This window comes from Carassius gibelio, chromosome A8 (genome assembly GCF_023724105.1).
Source record: "Carassius gibelio isolate Cgi1373 ecotype wild population from Czech Republic chromosome A8, carGib1.2-hapl.c, whole genome shotgun sequence".
Classification (NCBI taxonomy): domain Eukaryota; kingdom Metazoa; phylum Chordata; class Actinopteri; order Cypriniformes; family Cyprinidae; genus Carassius; species Carassius gibelio.
This window is the reverse complement of record NC_068378.1, coordinates 15137790-15159210: the sequence shown is the minus strand read 5'-3', so window position 1 is coordinate 15159210 and position 21421 is coordinate 15137790. Positions and strand designations below refer to the sequence as shown.

Here is a 21421-nt window from a genome sequence, read left to right as displayed (position 1 = left end):
GAGACGAAGCGAGCGTGTCCACTCATTTCTAGCTTTGAAGAATCACTTTAAAGGGACAGTTAAACCGTGATATTTACCGTTGATTGTTGTATTATGTAAACAGCTTGTCTTTTAGATGCACAACGATAACCGCTCGGAAATACCTTGTTGTACGTTTACTTTAGTGCAGGCGCTATTCATGCTATAAACATTCTCCTCACATTTACTACGCATTTAAAAACAAGTTATAACTAAACGGTTATTCGTCGTTTACTCCACAATAAAGTAACTTTAAATTACTATATAAATGAAAGACACATTTTTATTTTCGAGGAAGTCCCTTTTTGTCAGGTTATTGTTATGTGGCAATTATACAAATAGGGCCCACATAGAAGCAAATAACTGAGTAACAAGGCTTTACAAGTTCTAACGCAGTGGAGTTGTACTGTACGTTTACTTGAAACCTTTACAAGAAAAGGCTGCACGTGTTACACACTGCTCAGTTTTAGGAACTTTAGGAGTTTTGCGTGTCTTTACAAACATTTCTAGGTAACCGCATGCGCTCGAAGCCGTCAACCGCCTCGCTCCGCCCCAGTGTTTACCTCCGCGTATGAATATCTTCAGGTGACAGCTGATAGTGGTCGGGACTTCTTCTTTAAATAGACTCACTGTGGCTGCTGGTTGGACGACTTGCGCGGGGGAGGTGGCGTTTTAGTAAAGCGCTTTGAATAGAGGTCTACTTTTGTGTTTGGAAATAAAGGCAACGAAGTAAACTGGTAGCGAAGTGAAGACTTCTGTTACATTTAACATTGTCATTTTTGTTATATTTCAAATACATAAATTACAAGGCCACGTTCTGAGACTGAAGTTCAAAAAGTTTGTATTTCAAGTAAGATAAGCATGAATGGACATGTTTAAGTGGAATGGAACTGACCTCTTGTTAATTTTTTGCAAAAAAAAAAAAAAAAAATTGACTTGTATTTTGAGTCTGTTACATACTTTATGATGCTTTTATTGTAAAGTCTTTAAAATAATCAGTGAAGTATGGAGTCATTGTGCATTGCATTTTAATTACACAAAAAAAATGATCGGGATGAAAATCATTTAGATCAGAATATTTATAACAATACTTAATATTTAATACGTTTTCTAATTTTAAGGCTAGAATAAGTGTATTTAAATGTCTCGAGTTCGCTAAAAATTGCTTAACTATACAACAAAAATACCAACTTGTGATCCTGAAATAAAGATGCAAACATTTAATGCTTTAGGGTTGCTCATCAGGAGAAAATAGAGAATAAAAATCATTTTTAAAGCATGGTCCTTAGCCCCTGCTGGTAGATGATATAATTACACTTCTGGGGAAAAAAAGGGGGGGGGGGGGCACTGAACCTGAAAGAACATAACCTCCTCTTGCACAGAATCAGCCCTCTTCTAGTCATTATTTTGGCTATATATTAGCTAAGACGTTCAGCTAATAAGTGTAACAAATTGACCAGCCTGGTCGTGATTATAGTATGATTGGTTCCATCACGAATTGGGAGTCATCATAAACGCTAAAGCTTTAAATCACGAATAAATTTTGTAATCAATACATAAAATCAATAGACACATTTGACAGTTTATTTTGAAACCGCTTCACAGCATGTGTGAGAGACAAAGACAGCTTACAAAAAGTGTCCAAAGACAGAAATGATTCTTTGAAATCAGACAGAATAGAGGCATAGAAAAGAACGAAACAGAACACTTATAAAATCACACACACATCAGGGCATTGTTCCCCATCATTTGGAATTCATAAGGCAGCAGAGAGGTAAATACTGCTTTTAAGTGCTGTAGTAGGACGAGTTTCTCTCCTGACTGTCAGCCATTGCGTAAAACTTGTCCCAGATCAGCCTCTTAAAGCATCTTTAATACTCCTCTCCCTCCTCTTCATCCTCCACAGACTCGGTGCCAACCTCCTCATAATCTTTCTCCAGTGCGGCAAGATCCTCTCTGGCCTCAGAGAACTCTCCCTCTTCCATTCCTTCTCCAACATACCAATGAACGAAGGCACGCTTGGCGTACATCAGATCGAACTTGTGGTCCAGACGGGCCCAGGCCTCAGCAATAGCTGTGGTGTTGCTCAGCATGCACACAGCTCTCTGTACCTTGGCCAAGTCTCCACCAGGGACCGCTGTGGGTGGCTGGTAATTAATGCCAACCTGTTGAGAAAGAGGAGACATTGTTACATTTAATAAAGTTTGAAGAAAGGACTTCAAAAAATGTCATCTTGTCAACCTCTCCCACCTTGAATCCAGTTGGGCACCAGTCCACAAACTGGATGGAACGTTTGGTCTTAATGTTGGCGATGGCGGCATTGACATCTTTGGGTACGACATCACCACGATACAGCATACAGCAGGCCATGTACTTGCCATGCCGGGGGTCACACTTTACCATCTGATTGGATGGCTCAAAGCAGGCACTGGTGATCTCGGACACGGACAGCTGCTCATGGTAAGCCTTTTCAGCAGAGATGATGGGAGAGTATGTGACTAGTGGGAAGTGGATTCTGGGATATGGCACCAAGTTGGTCTGGAACTCCGTCAGATCAACGTTGAGGGCACCATCAAATCGCAGGGAAGCCGTGATGGAGGACACTATCTGACCGATGAGACGGTTGAGGTTGGTGTAGCTGGGACGCTCGATGTCGAGATTTCGGCGACAAATGTCGTAGATAGCCTCGTTATCTACCATGAAGGCACAGTCGGAGTGCTCTAGGGTGGTGTGGGTGGTTAGGATGGAATTGTAAGGCTCGACCACAGCAGTGGAGACCTGAGGAGCAGGATAGATGGCAAATTCCAGCTTGGACTTCTTGCCGTAGTCAACTGAGAGACGCTCCATCAGCAGGGATGTGAAACCAGAGCCAGTGCCTCCACCAAAACTGTGGAAAATAAGGAAACCTTGGAGACCAGTGCACTGGTCTGTCTAGATCGGGAGAGGGAGGGGAAAACTCACGTTAACAGACATACTCTATATTGTTCTAAACTGCACTAAAAAGGATAGTTGCCCCAAAATAAAAATTGTCACCCATTACTCACCCTCACAGTGCATTTCACTTCCTTGTGTTATAAGAACGCAAGTTAGAATAAATGACAGAATTTTTATTTCTGGGTGAACTATGCTTTCAAGACGCCCCTTTTTAATGCAATCAATATCATATTAATTACCAGCCAAAAGTAGTTATTACAATATTAAGTTACCTTTACCATAATCTAACTGACAGTTACATGTAATACTTTTAGGGTCTTAAGACTACATCCCTACTTTGTGTTTCTCTGATGCTCAATCATAGTTCGTACCAGTTTGCGGACACGCTCCAGGACCATATCAATAATCTCCTTGCCAACAGTGTAATGGCCACGTGCGTAATTATTGGCAGCATCTTCTTTCCCAGAGATGAGCTGCTCTGGATGAAACAGCTGTCTGTAGGTTCCAGTCCTCACCTCATCTGAAACAAAATACAAGTGTATCATCGCTTTTTGATATACAGCTCTTTAAAACGTAAAACCAGCCATTCACTTAAACTGAACTCTGGATGGTGGAGATAACATACACATTAATTTCAAAATTTCAGGCATAATAAAACACTCTGCAACAAGCCAGAAGCTTGGTTTTATGGCTGATAATATAAATATATATATTACACACACTCACCAATGACTGCAGGCTCCAGATCCACAAACACAGCTCGTGGCACATGCTTCCCAGAGCCAGTCTCACTGAAGAAAGTGTTGAAAGAGTCATCACCTCCACCAATGGTCTTATCACTTGGCATATTGCCATCAGGCTGGATGCCATGCTCCAGGCAATACAACTCCCAGCATGCATTGCCAATCTGTACTCCAGCCTGGCCCACATGGATGGAGATGCACTCACGCTGCATGGGGGGTAAAAAAAAAAAAAAAATTTGCCAACCAATTTCTGGCTCCAGGAACAAAACCAGGGATCTTAGAACATGATGGACAGAACTTTCAATGTTTAAGTTATTTTACTTTTTTTTTCTTTTTTAAACCTGATATATGTAAAATATGTTTGTCCCAAAAGCTGTAACATTTTTGCCAGACAGCTTTTCAGTGGCAAGTAATACATTTGTAAGTTATACTTTTAAAAATGTGACTAGTATCTGTCATGTTGGATGTTGACTTTGAACCTTTTGAGGCTGAAACTCTCAATGAAGTCCTGACTTCCTCATGTGGCTGAACTTGAAACTTTAATGATAGTTCAATCACTAACTGGAGTTGAAAGGTCAACTAAACAGCACTATGGAACCACCTAAACCTGGAAAAGAGAGGAGCCAGATCTTGCATTTACTGATTGAATGAATCATCATTATTTGGTCTGATCTGAACACCAAAGAATAAAAGACTATTATCCGGTAAATATGTACTTCCTGAATCTCTAAGAAACCATTTGAATGACAGTTCACTTCCTTATGTTAAAAGAATGCTTTAGGAATGTTCCAAACCTGTGAGACTTCCTTCAGTGGAACACAAAAGATGTCAGATTGACAGCTTCAGTCACCATTCACGTCATTCGAATGGGGAAGGGAAAAGGATGCAATTACTTCAGAGGTGACTGAAGCTGTCAGTTCTGCCTAATATCATCATTTGTGGAAGAAGAAACAACTATCACCAAAAGTCTCAGTGCATTCTGATAATACTACCCTCCGGGTGAAAAACTAGTATCTCCCAAGCACATATACTTTTGTGAAAAATGCACAAATCATTTTTCAGGTAAAGAAGTAGGAATGAGACTCAAGAGTGCACGTTTTCTGATCTCTCGCGCTTTATCGCATAATGGGCGTCAGGAAAGAGCCAGTCACCTGAACGAAGGCACAATTGAAGAACAAGAGTTATTGATATTCAGCAGTCAACATCAAATCAACGACAAAAACGACTAACGGTATTTTAAAAGAATGACCGCTCCAAGTGTATCTTGAGGGTTAAGTCTGTAGAAGTAGGATGAAAACCAGTCAGCAGACTCCCCCATCCCCCAGCCTCGCGCTCTTCCCGGGCAGCGCGCGTGAGCGGCCTCTGCGGTGGAATTCCACGGATTCCTCACAAGCAGCCTCGGAGTTCTATCATATTACGCTCCAATACAAACCGGTCGGGTGAAAAAGTGATATTCATTTTTTTAAAGGTCGCCTAAAAAAAAGTCACATTTCCTGCATGGCGCACAAAAAAAAATATTAACGAGGAAACGAAGACACAGAAAAGATGGTTAGATTAAACATCTGCAGTTATATAAAGATGGTTAATAATGTGACTAAACTAACTTTACCTAAGTGTCTTAAAGGGCCAGTTCACCTAAAATGTATATATTACTCATGTTGTTTTATGTCTTTATTATTTTTACAGGTTTAGTCGCATCTTTTTGAATGTGAACGTAGGATGTCAACCCTCCTAAAATGTAAGTTAATTGGGTTGCACGGAAAAGCAAGAGGTATAACGTTACTGGTTTGAAAGTGAATGACAGAACTTTCATATTTAGATGAACTGTCCCTTTAAGATGCATCAAATTAAGCCATACAACTACAAAATCAAAGAGCACAACATCAAACATAATCAACTGAACGTTAGTCGGTTTTGGTTGGAACGACCACGATTTTTTTGAACCTGTAAAGTATTCATTTGCTAGAGACCAAAGTCTCACTTACCATTTTTGATTAGTCTTCGTGGATAAAAGTTCTTGAGAAAACGTGAAAGTTTTTTGGTGGGAAAATCACCTAAAATCGTTTTTGAGCCCTGTTGAATGCAGACGCGTAACGTGTCTCCGCCAACGCAGCAGTGAGGGGCCAAAAGTGCGCGATCCTGTCTATATATCCGCGTGCATTCTCACACCGCCCGCTGCAGCGCGCGATTGGCCAGCGGCAGCATCAGCACCCTCCTTGCTATACGATTGGTGCAACCAAACACTTCATCTTTAGATTTAAAAGTATTGCAACACTTCCAACCGTTATCGAGAGCGAAATGTTTGCCACGTCTCCGCCTTTTTTTCATGATAAGAAAATAGGTTATCGACATAGACTGTATCGGAGTACTGAATTATGCAAATCTTTTTTTTTTTTAAGAGGGGAGGTGTTTCCTTGGAAAGTTCAAATGTCATCTTATGTGCTTCGGGTATTTTTTTGTTCGACAGCTTTTCTTCACAAAAGTTCATTAGATACAGAGTGTAAGAGAGAAACTATCAACTCAGTTCAATTCAGACAGTTCAGTGTAGAGCAGACAAAAACAAGTTAATCACCCAGCTTTTATGGTTTCCTTAACGTAACCAAAATAATTATAAAAAAGAGACAGTGATACCATGAATAAAGAAGCCGGAAATATATATGTGTGTGTGTGTGTGTGTGTGTGTGTGTGTGTGTATATATATATATATATATATATATATATATATATATATATATATATACACACATTTAAAAATAAAATGTAGTTATTTGGGTTTTACTTTAATTATTTTTCTTAATTTAGGATTTCATGTTGCTTTTCTTGAATGGTACAAGTTTCCCAGGTGCACTTGAAGGCACCATTAGACACTTACCATCCCAAATATACTTTTTAGCAGTAAACACGGCAGCACATTAAAACAAACAAAAAAAACAATTTAAGTGGATCTTTAAATGTTTTATGCAGTTACTTTATTTTAAAATCTTCTCACAGGTAAAAACACGATTACAAAAAAGTTGGGATACTGTACAAATTGTGAATAAAAACAGAATACATTGATGTGGAAGTTTCAAATTTCAATAATTTATTCAGAATACATCATAGATGACATATAAAATGTTTAAACTGGGAAAATGTATAATTTTAAGGGAAAAATAAGTTGATTTTAAATTTCATGGCATCAACACATCTCAAAAAAGTTGGGACAAGAACATGTTTACCACTGTGGGGAATCCCCTCTTCTTTTTATTACAGTCTGCAAACGTCTGGGGACTGAGGAGACCAGTTGCTCAAGTTTAGGAATAAGAATGTTGTCCCATTCTTGTCTAATACAGGCTTCTAGTTGCTCAACTGTCTTAGGTCTTCTTCGTCGCATCTTCCGCTTTATGATGCGCCAAATGTTTTCTATGGGTAAAAGATCTGGACTACCGGCTGACCATATCAGTACCCGGATCCTTCTTCTACACACCCATGATGTTGTAATTGATGCAGTATGTGGTCTGGCATTTTCATGTTGGAAAATGCAAGGTCTTTCCTGAAAGAGACAACGTCTGGATGGGAGCATATGTTGTTCTAGAACTTGGATATACCTTTCAGCACTGATGGTGCCTTTCCAGATGTGTAAGCTGCCCATGCCACACACACTCATGCAACCCCATACCATCAGAGATGCAGGCTTCTGAACTGAGCGCTGATAACAACTTGGGTTGTCCTTGTCCTCTTTAGTCCGGATGACATTGCCTCCCAGTTTTACAAAAAGAACTTCAAATTTTGATTAGTTTGACCACAGAACCGTTTTCCACTTTGCCACAGACAATTTTAAATGAGCCTTGGCCCAGAGAAAATTTCTGCGCTTCTGGATCATGTTTAGATATGGCTTCTTTTTTGACCTATAGAGTTTTACCCGGCAAATGCAAATGGCACAGTGGATTGTGTTCACCGGCAATGATTTCTGGAAGTATTCGTGAGCCCATGTAGTGATTTCCATTAAAGTAGCACTCCTGTATGTGATGCAGTGCCGTCTAAGGGCCCGAAGATCACAGGCATCCAGTATGGTTTTCCGACCTTGACCCTTACGCTCAGAGATTGTTCCAGATTCTCTGAATCTTTGGATGATATTATGCACTGTAGATGATGATAACTTCAAATTCTTTGCAATTTTTCTCTGAGAAACTCCTTTCTGATGTTGCTCCACTATTTTTCACTTTGACTTCTGAGAGACACTGCCACTCTGAGAGGCTCTTTTTATATCCAGTCATGTTGCCAATTGACCTAATACATTGCAAATTTGTCCTCCAGCTGTTCCTTATATTTACTTTTAACTTTTCCGGCCTCTTATTGCTACCAAACTTTTTTGAAATGTGTAGCTCTCATGAAATCCAAAATGAGACAATATTTGGTATGACATTTCAAAATGTCTCACTTTCAACATTTGATATGTTATCTATATTCTATTGTGAATAAAATATAAGTTTATGAGATTTGTAAATTATTTGATTCCTTTTTTTCCCTCACAATTTGTAAAGTGTCCCAACTTTTTTGAAATCGCGTTTGTACATTGATGATGTGAAACCTCAGTTGTGTTACATGATGAACAGACTTTTCCTTTATTGTCTTTATCATGGAGGTGAACTATTAAATTTGCATCAATGATATACTGCAGGACAACCACCATGCAAGTCATTTTTCATTCATATTAATGGGTCGGTTACCAGTATTTAATGAGACAGTTTCACTGAGAGAGCACAGCTAAATTCACCCGTGCATTAGGATTCACACCATTAAACATGTAAGGCACCAGCACACTGGCTTCATGATTTCTGATGGTTCTGTACATGATGATGGAAAAATCCCTGGCGCCTTAGGCACATAGATAAAGGGTTGTCGTTGAGAGAAGCCACAGCAAACCAGAGATGATGATGACTGTCTTGACGGATGTTGTAATTGACACAAATTACACAAAGCACCTCTGTTGTCACATCCTGATGAATCTGGCAATGTTAACTTCTTCAGGAAGGATTCAGTAACTTGGGCAGTAAGGCATACACATACTTGTCTCTTCTCCGAGACATTCTGACACCAGTAGATTATTATATTGCACTTTAAAGGATCCAACTGAGTGAATCTCAAAGGGAATCAAAGATCACAGAGTCTGTATGTAGAGGACAAAAACGTGGCAAGACACTCATGTTGACTATCATAAAAGTTAGTGTTTTTTTTTCCCCCATCAAGGGAAATCAAGGACTGAGATCTCAAATGGCAACAAAATTAAAATCCAAAAAAGGGAGTCATAAAAGGCTGGTAATGGGATCTGATGATCCTATGATCATTGAAGCATAGATGTAAAAAGCCCCTCTGTCAGAATCGATTCTCTTCTCATTTTTCTCTGAGCACACAAACTCCTGCATCACAGCGTTGTGTTGCCACTGAAGTCACCACCTCCCAGCTGTCAATCACAGGGTCATAACATTCAATACTACTGAGCAGTGAGTTCCCATCATATCTGCAGAAAGAACACAAATGGAATATCATAACAATATTAAGTCATTCATTTATTTTCTTGTGGTTAAAAAGGCTCAATATAGAAGAGTCTACAATGCTATATCGACATCTTACCCTGCAATGGCATAAAGACGGCCCCTCAGGACTGTTGCACCAACGTAGCAGCGTGGTGTGGTCATATTGGCCACAGTGGTCCAATAGTCTGTGCGGATGTTGTACACCTCTACAGAAGACAGGTGAGCCGTGCCGTCAAACCCTCCGACAACACATATGTGATCATTCAGCAAAGCCACACCAGCCCCTGTAGATGAAAACACTGATGGTTTGTAGCAGCAATCAAATTATTGTTTGATCTCAGACTAATTTATGATTAAAAGGATTAAGTTTACATTAAGCAAATAATCCACACAATATTTCATAGTATTACTTTTACATCAAATAACTGCAGTCTTGGTATGCAAAAGAGACCAGTTTCAAAAACATAAATCTTACAGACCCCAAACTTCTGAACAGTAGTGTATAGAATATTATAATATTTGTTAGCATGTTAAAAAGGATTCTCATGCGAGTGTACCTGAGCGTTTGTTGGCCATGGGAGTGACACTGGTCCAATGTCCCGTGTGAGGGTCATACCGCTCTACAGAATTCAGGATGTTCAGACCATCATAAACAACTACATTCACAACACAACACATTGTTTACCATGTCTGAAAAACTATATGTTTATCTGAACATGCCTGTGCCGAGCCTTCTGAGTTCCTGCCATTATGAATGCTAGTTATGAGCAATTGTAGCACAAGAAGACCTAAAGAAATCATCACAGACATTGACTGATATTCATTTACCTTCTACAACAAACAAAACGTTACCCAAACAGTAAATGAGTCCACTGGCTACAACAAGTCCTGCCCCCTCCCTCGCGGTCTGCATATCTTCCAGCATGCTCCACTGGTCAATATTGGGGTCATAACGCTCCATGCTGGTGTGACGTCTACTACCATCAAATCCCCCCGCAACGTAGATCATATCTGTAAAAGAAAAAAAAAAAATCACTTTATGCCTAACTATTTCTGAAAATACCAACATTTTGATTGACACAAAGCTGATTTACTCAACTGACTTGCAAAAGAGAAGTGCTTCAGGCAAAGTAGCCAAAGAACATTGTTTGAAGAAAATCAACCTGCTGTACATCCACCGAACCCACATAATTCAGACTCACTGAACTCGTTTGGTTGGCAGATTCAGTTTCACTCTTATGTGAACTGTACTGTTTCGTTCAATGCTCATGTGCCTGAAAGTCTTCAAAATCACAACCCACCTTGACCCAGAATCCAGAAGAGCCTACTAGAACTCAACGAATGTGTGAAATCAAGCATCATGCCATCATACAGAACAGGTACCTCCAAGGGTTGTAGCTCCTGCAAGGCCTCGGCGTACATTCATTGTGGCGACAGAGTACCAGACTCCATCTTCATCTGCTGTGTAGTCCAAACACTCAACTGAACTCAACCGTGACCGGCCATCATACCCACCGATAACATAGACACGATCATTAAGGGCATCAGTGGCAACGTAGCGCCGCTTCCTTGCAATGTTCTGGTACATAAATATATTTTGAGAGAAATAAAGACCTCCTTCTGCTGGTCAAATTACTTTCAAAATTCATGCAGCATTACACTAACATGTTTTATTACTCAAGACATGATGTTTGCTTCAGTGGCATGGTTGCCCATTGACATTGCGCAAATGGTTTTTAAATAAATGGGCAACATAACTTACAGGAAGAACGCTCCACTCTCTGGTTTTGGGATCATACTTCTCAACAACATCAATGGGTGATTGTTGGCTGCCAAATCCTCCAATTACCAAGAGAACCTCTTTGGCACCTAAAACCCAATCCAGTGTCAAAAGAATAGTTGTATGAGGCTTCACAAGTAGATCAACGAACATGTTAAAACATGCAAAACTTATTCAGACAAAGAGTGAACTGTCAAAATGATTAATATATACTGAGAATCAGTTAGGCTGAAGGATTTCAAGCCTAAATACTGAAAACACACAGAGGCATCAGACCGAGTCTTGCTTGGGTTCGAGGACTCTGCATCTCGCTGCGTAACTCTGGCCGGAAGTGAAACTTCTTTGCTTCGTCCACCAAATCTCGACATGGCAGACTGCAGCGTATCAATGGCTACAATGTAGACGCGACACTCAAACCAAATATCAAGCAATAATGCACACAAAATAAACACATTGGTGAGGGGGATGTCTTTGGTTCTAACTGCAGCATCTTGCACATTCATACAGTCAGCATGTATTTGATTAGCAGAATCTGACCTCTATATCAATGACATCAGTGATGTATCGTGGGGTGAGCAGGGGCATGCGCACATACTCCAGCAGATCGGCCAGATACGGCTCTCTCTCTTTTCTGCCTCGAACACAGGCTCCTCTGAGTCAACCTACACATACAACACAGATTTGTTCAGGTACAAAACCCCTCTAGCAAAACTAACTTCTAATTTTCATGGTTTTAGATCTGCAACTTCTCCAGGTAACCACAAATTTAAGTCCAAATGCTGTAATCACACCTTCAGAATAAATGGACGGTTGTGAGAGACAGGAATTTAACAACACAAAAGGCAGATGTTTTTGTTTGTGTAAAAAAACAAGATAAAAAAGCAGGGCTACAGGTCTGCACTTGCGTATTTACTTTTTTCATATCATTACGAAAAGTGGCTAGAAGTCTCTAAAACACAAAAGAAATACCATTTCAAACCTGCGGCGAAATACGCTGCTCCAAACCAGCCTGAACTGGTTCCTATGTGCTGCAAACTTTTGTCTAACTAGGTGTGTAAACTATTAGGTATTTTCTATAATAATATTTTGTATCGCGTGTGCCATTTACGTAGAGATTGGAAAGTTTCATGATTACATGAATGGCCAAGCAAAGGATATTTAGAAAGTGAAAAACTCAGAATTCTAGATGATAAAGAAGAGAATATAACATATATATATTCTATAGAGCCCAGTGAGCAGAAAGCATATCTGTAGTGAAAGGTAATGAATGATTTTGCTAGTCAGTTTAATATCACTGGCTTCATTTCAATAATTTTAAAAGTGTGATAATGGAACGGTTTACAGAATACAAGTGAAGTTAATCGCTCAACTTCCACGATTTATGTAACAAAAACATTTAGTTTTGAAACCATGTGTAAACAAGTGAGAAATATAAATAATTTTCATCATTTTGAATTCAGATGTAGTCAATAGCCGTGTTTCCACTGTCAGGCCATGCGAGCTAGGGTTTAAAACGAGCCGGGCAGGGCTCATAGCCTCGGACCAGTAGCACCGAGGCCAGTATAGCGCAGCATTTCCACTGTCGGTCCTGAAGCTCCGCTGCGTGTCACTAAAACACGCTCTTTACAAGTCTCTCAGGAACAACGTCACCAAACACCCTCATTTCACCAACAAAGAGAAGTAATCAGAAAACTAAGAAATAAGTCACTGGAACCAACACAAACATGATAAAAGTGGCCGTTTGTTTGCATGCTTTGTTAAATATTTAAATTCAAAAGCATCAATGTTTTAGGCCTACTATAGAATACGTGATACATTGATCATAATTAATTAATATATCAGGACTCAAAATTAGTCACAGAAATACATTTTATTTCTTTTTAATTTCTTTTTAATGATTGAGCATAACGAAAATAGCCTGCTTATTTGAGTCTGTTTATGTTTAGCCTATAAGTCACATTTAGAATGAATGATAATATTTCTATTTTTATAAAAGCTCCCGAACAAAAAAAATTATTATATTTTTAGGACAGGCTACACAGAGCTAAACTCTGGAGACGAGACTTATGACAGATAAAATATGTTACTAAATAAATTCACGATTGTGATAGAGAATAAGAAGCTGACGTCTGATTTCTCCAGGTGGTTGCATTTATCATGTTTAGTTTAGTAACGTTAATGTTCAGCGTGCACAGTCTTTTGCATCGCTTATAAATATTTCTGCCTTGTTTAATGATTATAATCCACATCAGATCAAGTTATTTCAAACATTCGCTGATGACTGAAAGTGAGTTTTGAGCTCAACTTATTTTATAAAGTCTTTAATGCTGGTGTTTTAGCTGTTATCTTTCTGAAATGATCTGCAGCTGACGCTCTCCAGGCGCGGAGAAACTCTGTCTTTGTTCATAACCACTCCTCTAGCCCCAGCTGGCCCGCTTTGACCCAAGGTTATCGTCGGGCCAAAAACCCCTGGCCGTTGGCCCAGAGGAAGCCCCAACGAGGCACGATCAAGCCCCGGAAGTGAGAGTGAGACTGGCCCTGGCATGCACTAGCACGCCCTCTTTAAACTCGACTGTGGAAACGTGGCTAATTGGGCTTAAAATCTAGTCATTTTGTTTTTTTCAGCCTACTTCTGTCTTGAATGTTGCAATAACGAATGCCCTACTCAGAGGTAAGAGGTTTCCAGGTGCACTTGAAGGCAAAGACTCGTTCAGACTAAAAGAGAGCAGAGAAGGACAATGCAGACAATCCCACCTGGATCTCATCACACTTGATAAGTTTTTCCACCTCACTCTGACTGAGCAGCATAAACTCTTCCTGTTGCACCACCTCAGCAAAGTGTTTCTGTGAGAACAGTTCAGCCGCCTGCATCAAGTCCAGACAGTTGTGCGTTTCTGCAAAGTCTCTGATTCCCAGACAGTTTGATGGATCCAACTGACTATTAAGAAAATCACAGCAAGCTCTCTTCACACCTGTGGAGAACAAACACACAAATAACATCAAAATGGTTTATATTCATTAAATACAGCAGAATTACATCTAAATCCACAGCAGGCATACTAGCAAATGAAGAAAATGCATTAAGCAGATATGAAAAAGCAATTTCAATGATTTATATTGCAGATATTATGTGTGACAGAAAAACCTGCTTTGATTCAAGAGAATTGTCTTTATTTCTAGTTGGTAATTTAGTATGCTGGGAAACAAGTCTTCACTTTACCGCTGATCTCTAACTAGAATGAATTCGCCTGAGGGATTCGGCTAGTTATATTGGTCTTGCAACTTGCATTTCCTTCTGCTCACAGTAACCCAGAAGCCTGATACTGCCAAAGTCATTCTTGACAGAAGGCAAGACGCTACCTAGGTGTCAAGCTACATTTTGTTTGTGCCAAACATAAATGTTTTACTTCCGGGATGAAGTACACGGGGCTTTTGGGTTTTTTGTCACAATCTTTGTCAAAAACATCCTCTAGTTTGAGTGTTCAAGGGAATCAGTGGATGCTTTATAAGTTTCTCCTATTTCAGACAATGTACAATTGATCTCCTTGTCAGTTCGCTCTCAGTTTTGTAGAAGTGACTGATCTCAAAAGTCTCTGGGATGTGTTTTCCATTTTGATTACAAGGACACAGTTCCTTTAAAGGCTAAAAGCAATGCAAGTCTTTTTATAATCCTATATCACGGTTGGACAGTGGTTACATAATTATATTGTACACAAAATAATAGAAACACTTTTATTAAATGAAACACTAATCCTGAAAAGTGGGCATGACTGGTTGCACGTCACTTTGTTTCAAAGACAAGTCACAGAATGTGATTCATGTTATTTTTGAATTTTATTATTTTAAATACATTTCAATATTTCACTAATTTCTGTTTAAAAGTGATTGGGTTTAATTTTCTTTTTATTCCAAACATCTACAAATAGGGAGCTTTAGCTAAATTTGATGGACAGTATTTGGAGGATACACAATACAATTAAAACTATTTCAGTAAGTTTTTTTTTTAGAAAATAAATAAATATTTTTTTTGTTAGTAATATATATATATATTTAAAATATTTCCAGGAAAAAAATATTAAAAAGTGGAATGCTTAAGCACTCAAAAACCTGACTGTCAAGTTCAAAATCAGATAAACTTAACTGCTCACTTCCTTAAATTGTTCCTTAGAATTTTTGTGTGTGTGTGGAGACAGAAGACGGAAAGCCCTCAGTCTTTAGAGATCAATCAGAGTCTTCTGTAATCTTTATCTTCTGCAACTGAGCTCTAAAAGCAGGTCTGTGGCAATAATTGCTCCCCAATTTTATGCAGGTTTGTTCTTGTTTTTGTCTCCTTCACGATTGAGAGTCTCAGTGAGTCCTTATCGTGCCTGGATCTCAGCAAGCATTTAAGGTTAGTTTCCTTATAATCATGCTGTTTTTTTTTTCTTTTTAATGCCACGTTTGAAATAAGCTAAGATTAATGTATCACATACAGCACATGTAACAATGTTTTTATCATGTGCTTTATTCAGATATGCTGATCTTGTTATTTACTTTGTGTGTATATACAAATCTATAAACGTTGTACAAATAATCAAATGGGTTTGGTAATATTAGAATCCCATAACAAACAACAACGAGAGCTGAGCTGGTTTGTGTGTTTATACCTTTGAGCTGCAGGAGACAGGCAGCGGGCAGCAGCTCCTGAACATTTTCTACAGTAACCAGCACCGTCTCTGTGTAAACAAAATCCAACAGGATCTCCATGGTGGATGCTGTGAGGCCCTGAATGTCCACAAAGGACTTCCCTTTTTCAGCAAGCTATAGAGCAACAAGAAAATTATGACATGTTAAAATAAATCTCCCCCCCACCCCCTTATCTTGAAAAAAAAAAAAAAACTGACAAATGAGACACATGACAGCATTCTGGAATTTTAATTTCAGATTAAGAATACAAAATAAAAGCCACAGCAGGGAGAAGTAAGTGGAAAAGAAGTAAGCAATAGCAATATTGAACACAAATGCATATTTCTGCCCAATAACACAGCTGTAATATTGTCATGCGCTGCAGGGCTGACATATTTTTGTAGGTCAAAACCCAGAAGTGAGTTAACATTTTAGTACTTCGGGTTCCATTGTCCTAAAATAAGGTTTGTGATATTTTCACATTTTATTCAGCTCCCATAAAACACAGCAGTTATACCTCCTTGTGATGTTTTAAAGCCTTTATTTGTCTTGAAAAATATAGTTGTTAACAAGTGGCTAAATGAATGGAAACAGAAAAACTAATGTCATCATCCAGTTCAGCTCACTTCCATTAGTGTCTGTGCAATCAGTCAAGCGTCCCCAATTAAGCAAGCCAAAGGTAACAGCGGCAAGGAACCGAAACTCAATCGGTGACAGAAATGGAGAAAAAACCTTAGGAGAAACCAGGCTCTGTCAGGGAGCCAGTTCTCCTCTGAACAGACGACACCAGCATGGTGTGGTTTGATTCCAGCCTGCAACGCAGGTCAGATTGTGCAGAGAATGTGTCTGGTTCCCGTGGTCTTGTTCCGACTGTTGTCAAGGTGACGAGGTCTTCGCAGGGGATCTGTCTCTGGGGTGCATCTAGTTGACAAGGTCTCAGTGATCACACTTTTGTAAAGTATTCTAAATAAAACTTTCATGGAAAATGTTTCTGTCCCACTTTATAATAGGTGTCTTTTTTTTTTTTTTACTTAAAACAATTAATTGTTAGGTACAATGCACCTATCATGTTCATGTTGATTTTCAGAACACTTGCGATGCTATTGATGGTGAATACGGGCAAAGTTAGGGACATGTTTGGTGGTATGGTTAGGTTTAAGGGGTAGAGGTAAGGTTAAACAGTGTAATTACAGATGTAACTACAGAACCTAATTACAAGTGTAATTACAGGATAGTATTTTCAAATAGAAGTATAATGTAAAAACATGCATGTACACAAGAAGTGGACTGTATCAAATTTAGCTGAGACTATGAATCCATCTAGTCAGAGGACATGTTTGCTATTTTAAGAACTGATATTGTTTTTATATTGTTTAAAATCTGTTCATATTTTAAAAGTCATGTAGTGTATTCTAGTTTTAGGAATAATACACTTTTGATTGTCACAAAGCTTATTTTCTGCAAGAATCTATTAGAAACCACTACTTTTATCATTATATAATATAAGTGTGAAGTGACATACAGCCAAGTATGGTGACCCATACTCAGAATTCGTGCTCTGCGTTCAACCCATCCAAAGTGCACACACACACAGCAGTGAACACACACATACTGTTAACACACACCCGGAGCAGTGGGCAGCCCTTTATGCTGTTGTGTCCAGGGAGCAGTTGGGGGTTCGGTGCCTTGCTCAAGGACACCTAAGTCATGGTATTGCCGGCCCGAGATTCGAACCCACAACCCTAGGGTTAGGAATTCAAACTCTCCAACCACTAGGCCACAACTTCAAAACATACATATACATACATTATATATATAGGGGTGTAACGGTTCACAAAATTCACGGTTCGGTTCGATACGATACACTGATGTCACGGTTCGGTTCGGTTCGGTTCGATACGTTTTAGATACAGCAAAATGTAAAAACATCTCAACTTTTCAGAATGCCGCAAGCGCAAGCGCACCGCGGGTCATGTGACAAGAACCAACCAATCAGCTTCATCCTTTCCCGTAACAACGTTGAGAGCTCAGCCAAGATGAAGGATCAGCTGATCATAGTTGTATATGGATTGCAATTTTGAAATAAATTTAGTAGCAGAGCTACTGCAAGCGATTTTTAGAGCTGCAAATCCATTTATCCTTCGCTGAAATTTCCGCGTCTCATGGAGAGAGCACGTCATTGTTGCTTAGCAAAGACAGACGCCTCATGAGCGCTTCTGCCCGAGCGCTTTGGAAAGGAGGAGAAAGACGCGCTTAGCGTTTTCCATGCGTTTTTAGGCACGATATGTGAACGGCCCCTAAGGCGCTCGCTCACTCAGCACGCGCTGAAGGCTCGTTGCAAAATGTCGAATGCATTTAACAGACCAGAAATATAAGTGTACCCTGTCATGTTGCAGATGCGACATACCGTTGTTTTTTTATCCACCACTCTCTTGCCATCACCATTATAGCTTAAAGGGAATCCAAAGTGCACCCAAACACCAGACCTGTTGGTTATTGGAGGATCTTCTCATTTCTAGTCTGTTAAACGCATTGGCTATTTTGCAACGAGCTCAGCGCGTACTGAGTGAGCGAGCGCCTGCTGAGTAGCCTAACATAAACATATAAGATGGTGTTTTTTTCTTCTTCGGGAGTGTCAGGGGCGTTGCCTGTTACGTTGTTTGGGTTATTGGGCTACCTTGTTGAACGCATATCATTATATTTCTCTCTCTCTCTCTTTTTTTTTTTTTCAAATATAATTAAATACTCCAACGAACCGTTCGGTATACATAATGCGTACCGCGTACCGAACCGAAAGCGTCGTACCGAACGGTTCAATACGAATACGCGTATCGTTACACCCCTAATATATATATATATATATATATATATATATATATATATATGAAGAGTTCAGATGCAAAAACCTCTAAATGCCATCTGAAATTTTCATCTAAAATTAGGATTTTTATCAAGCTCCTATGCTTAGGTTGAGTCATTTTACTTTAATGGCAATGTGCAGGTCCTTTTCCAGGCTATTAAAGTGAAATAACTGAACATAAATATAGGAGCCTGAAAAAAAATCCTAATTTTAGATGAAAATTTCAGATGGCATTTAGAGGTTTTTGCATCTGAACTCTTCATATATATATATATATATATATATATATATATATATATATATATATATATATATATATATATATATATATATATATATATATTCCTATGACATTATTTTTGTTAAACTGTACCATAAGAGATGAGTGACAACATATTCATCATCTAGTCTGCATCTAGCTTGACAGCATGTGTTGTGTTCTGAACCAGCTTCAGCAAGTCTGAGAATAAAAGAGACTGTCTGCACCTCCTACTGTGAAGGAGCAGAACTGCAACAAAGTTCGATTTTCTTTAACCTTTGTGCCAATTAAATTGATATGGATTAGAAGAGAGGACAAGAAATGATGAGAAGCGGGAGAAGCACGATCAGGAGCCAGATTTGAACTTTAACTCTAAACAAGCTCTACAGCTCAAAAAGTTTAAGCTGCTAACAAGCATGTCAAGACCCCCCGGCCCCCAACAATGTTTTATTATTATTATTTTAATACAATGAGAGCCTTTTTAGACATAATTGGTGAACAGACTGCTCCAGTTAAAACCACATTATAAAATGTGAGTGATGAGTGTGCATATAGAAAGTATTTGTTACCTCACTGGTGAACATGGCACAGAAATAATCACTGCAGGCTGCCAACACGATGCAGGAAATCTGTGCCCTCCACCCTTAGAGTGATATCGCACAGCGTGTTGCTTTTTCTCAGGGCGTTCATGGCATTCAAGATGGATTTGGCATGTGAATTGGTCATGATGTCCTTGGGTGCCATGATGACAGGGGGTGGGGTGGAGCGACAAAACCTCAGGCACTGCAGGATGATGATTTCTATAGGACACAATTAATCAGTGACCAGCTCAGAGGATATTTTGAGTTTGATTTTTAAGTTTTGGTTCCCTTCACTTTCATTGTATTTTTTTTTTTTTTTTTTGTCCATGAATTAAAATCAATGGGAATGGAAACAGTTTGGTTACCAACATTCTTCAAAAAATATACTTTTATGTTTAACAGAAGAAAAATGGGGTTTAAACGACATGAGGGCAAGTGAATGATAACACAAATGTCATTTTCGGTTGGACTAGTTCTTTACTATGAGACTATTTTTGTCCATGTCTTTATCTGTATTGTAGCTTAAAGGCTGACCACTGTACATTGCCATTTGTTGATAATGATACTTTTAAAAAGTATTAATCAAAAAGATCTTCCAAAGAAATCACAGAAATACACTGAACCTTAATGACAAATGAAAAAAAAAAAAAACAATACACAGTGAAATTATTATTATAAAAAGAAAAGATCTTTCTAAAATGTAATAACGAGATATTATACATAAAAATAAAAAATGTTTTAGAAGAGGTCTTTTTTTTTGTTTTTTTTAAAAAACATTTTTTCGTATTAAATATTATTTTATTAGTATAACTTCATCTGAACGTGCTGTTGTAAATCAGGTGAGAGTTTATGCCTCACAGAGGTGCTATGAGGCTACGTGCTAAAGCTAACTGAAATCGTATGCTAACCCACGGCCACACATAAACATCTCCATTTGAACTCACAGCGTCCAGCGGCTCCACAGCAGGACAGAACCGGACACCCTCGCAGGTGTGTACTGAATTAATTTTACTCCAGCAATGAAAAAAAACAGCACTCACGTGCGCGCGCATTTCGAGAAGGGTATTCCTGCACAACAGGAGGCTGCAGTTACAGGACCGCAATTCTGTGACCGCAGCTTTAGGACCCTAGTATTTTTGTGACAGCGCCACCTACTGTACTGAATCAACACTAATTAAAGATGGACGACGTGGACAGCAACCAGACGGTGAGTATCGATATTTAATTAAGTTTTATTTTATAACGTTTAAACGGTGCAAAGTAACGTGACTGCAAACTAAACCAACAGGATACTAGAACTGCGTTCCTGAAACTGCAGCCATCGCTATATTGGCCAGGTGGCGCTGTCAGGAAAAACTAGGGTCCTTTAACTGCGGCCCAGATCTGCGGTCCTGAATCTGCAGCCTCCGGTTGTGCAGGAACATACTATTGGCGCATTTCAGCAAAACACTGCGACGTCACCAGCGCGCGTGCGCACCGAAAGCCTGTGCTTGCGCGAAAGCTAATCATTATGACTATCATTTAATAATTTTTATGATAAATACATTATAATATATTAAGAAAAAAAGTGGTAAAAAAGTAACTACAACTACTAAGGACTACCAAAAAGTGTGAATATGAGTGCTTGAAGAATTGGACTAACTAGTAGTCTTTAGCAGTTTATTAGCACTTGAAGTTGTAGTCTTTATTCTTCTGTTGTTAACTAAAACTAAAACAATTAAAAATATTGAAATAAACAATAAATATAAATATCCTAAATCTTTAAATGTTACTTTGACAACTAAAAGTTAAAATACTGAAATTTATACAATATATATATATATTTTATAAAATATAAAATAAAATAAATTATATATAAAAAAAAACAAATAAAAAGGACCAAATCACATATTAGTAAATACTCACACACACACACACACATTATATATACATACATATATATATATATATATATATATATAGAGATATTTATACACACACACACCTCTCTCTCTCACACACGTGCGCGCACACACACACAAATATGCACACACACATACATATATACACACACACACACACATAC

At 38.7% G+C, this 21421-nt stretch overlaps 1 protein-coding gene and 1 pseudogene across 3 annotated transcripts; both read right to left on the bottom strand.

The window, feature by feature from the left end:
* Window positions 1–1588: 1588 nt before the first annotated feature.
* On the bottom strand, window positions 1589–5839 carry LOC128018566 (tubulin alpha chain, testis-specific). 3 transcript variants are annotated; one of them, XM_052604150.1, is made up of 5 exons: window positions 5681–5839; window positions 3679–3901; window positions 3324–3472; window positions 2269–2949; window positions 1589–2183 (listed from the first exon to the last, which is right to left on the bottom strand). In XM_052604150.1, the coding sequence occupies exons 1-5, from the start codon at window positions 5681–5683 to the stop codon at window positions 1890–1892; spliced, it is 1350 nt and encodes a 449-aa protein (XP_052460110.1). In that variant the 5' UTR covers window positions 5684–5839; the 3' UTR covers window positions 1589–1889. The 3 variants fall into 3 exon arrangements, with proteins under 3 accessions (XP_052460110.1, XP_052460111.1, XP_052460109.1); XM_052604151.1 differs by lacking the exon at window positions 5681–5839 and adding an exon at window positions 4175–5608; XM_052604149.1 differs by lacking the exon at window positions 5681–5839 and having other exon boundaries at window positions 3679–3907.
* A 915-nt stretch (window positions 5840–6754) lies between these two features.
* On the bottom strand, window positions 6755–21042 carry LOC128018563 (kelch-like protein 12; annotated as a pseudogene).
* Window positions 21043–21421: the final 379 nt, after the last annotated feature.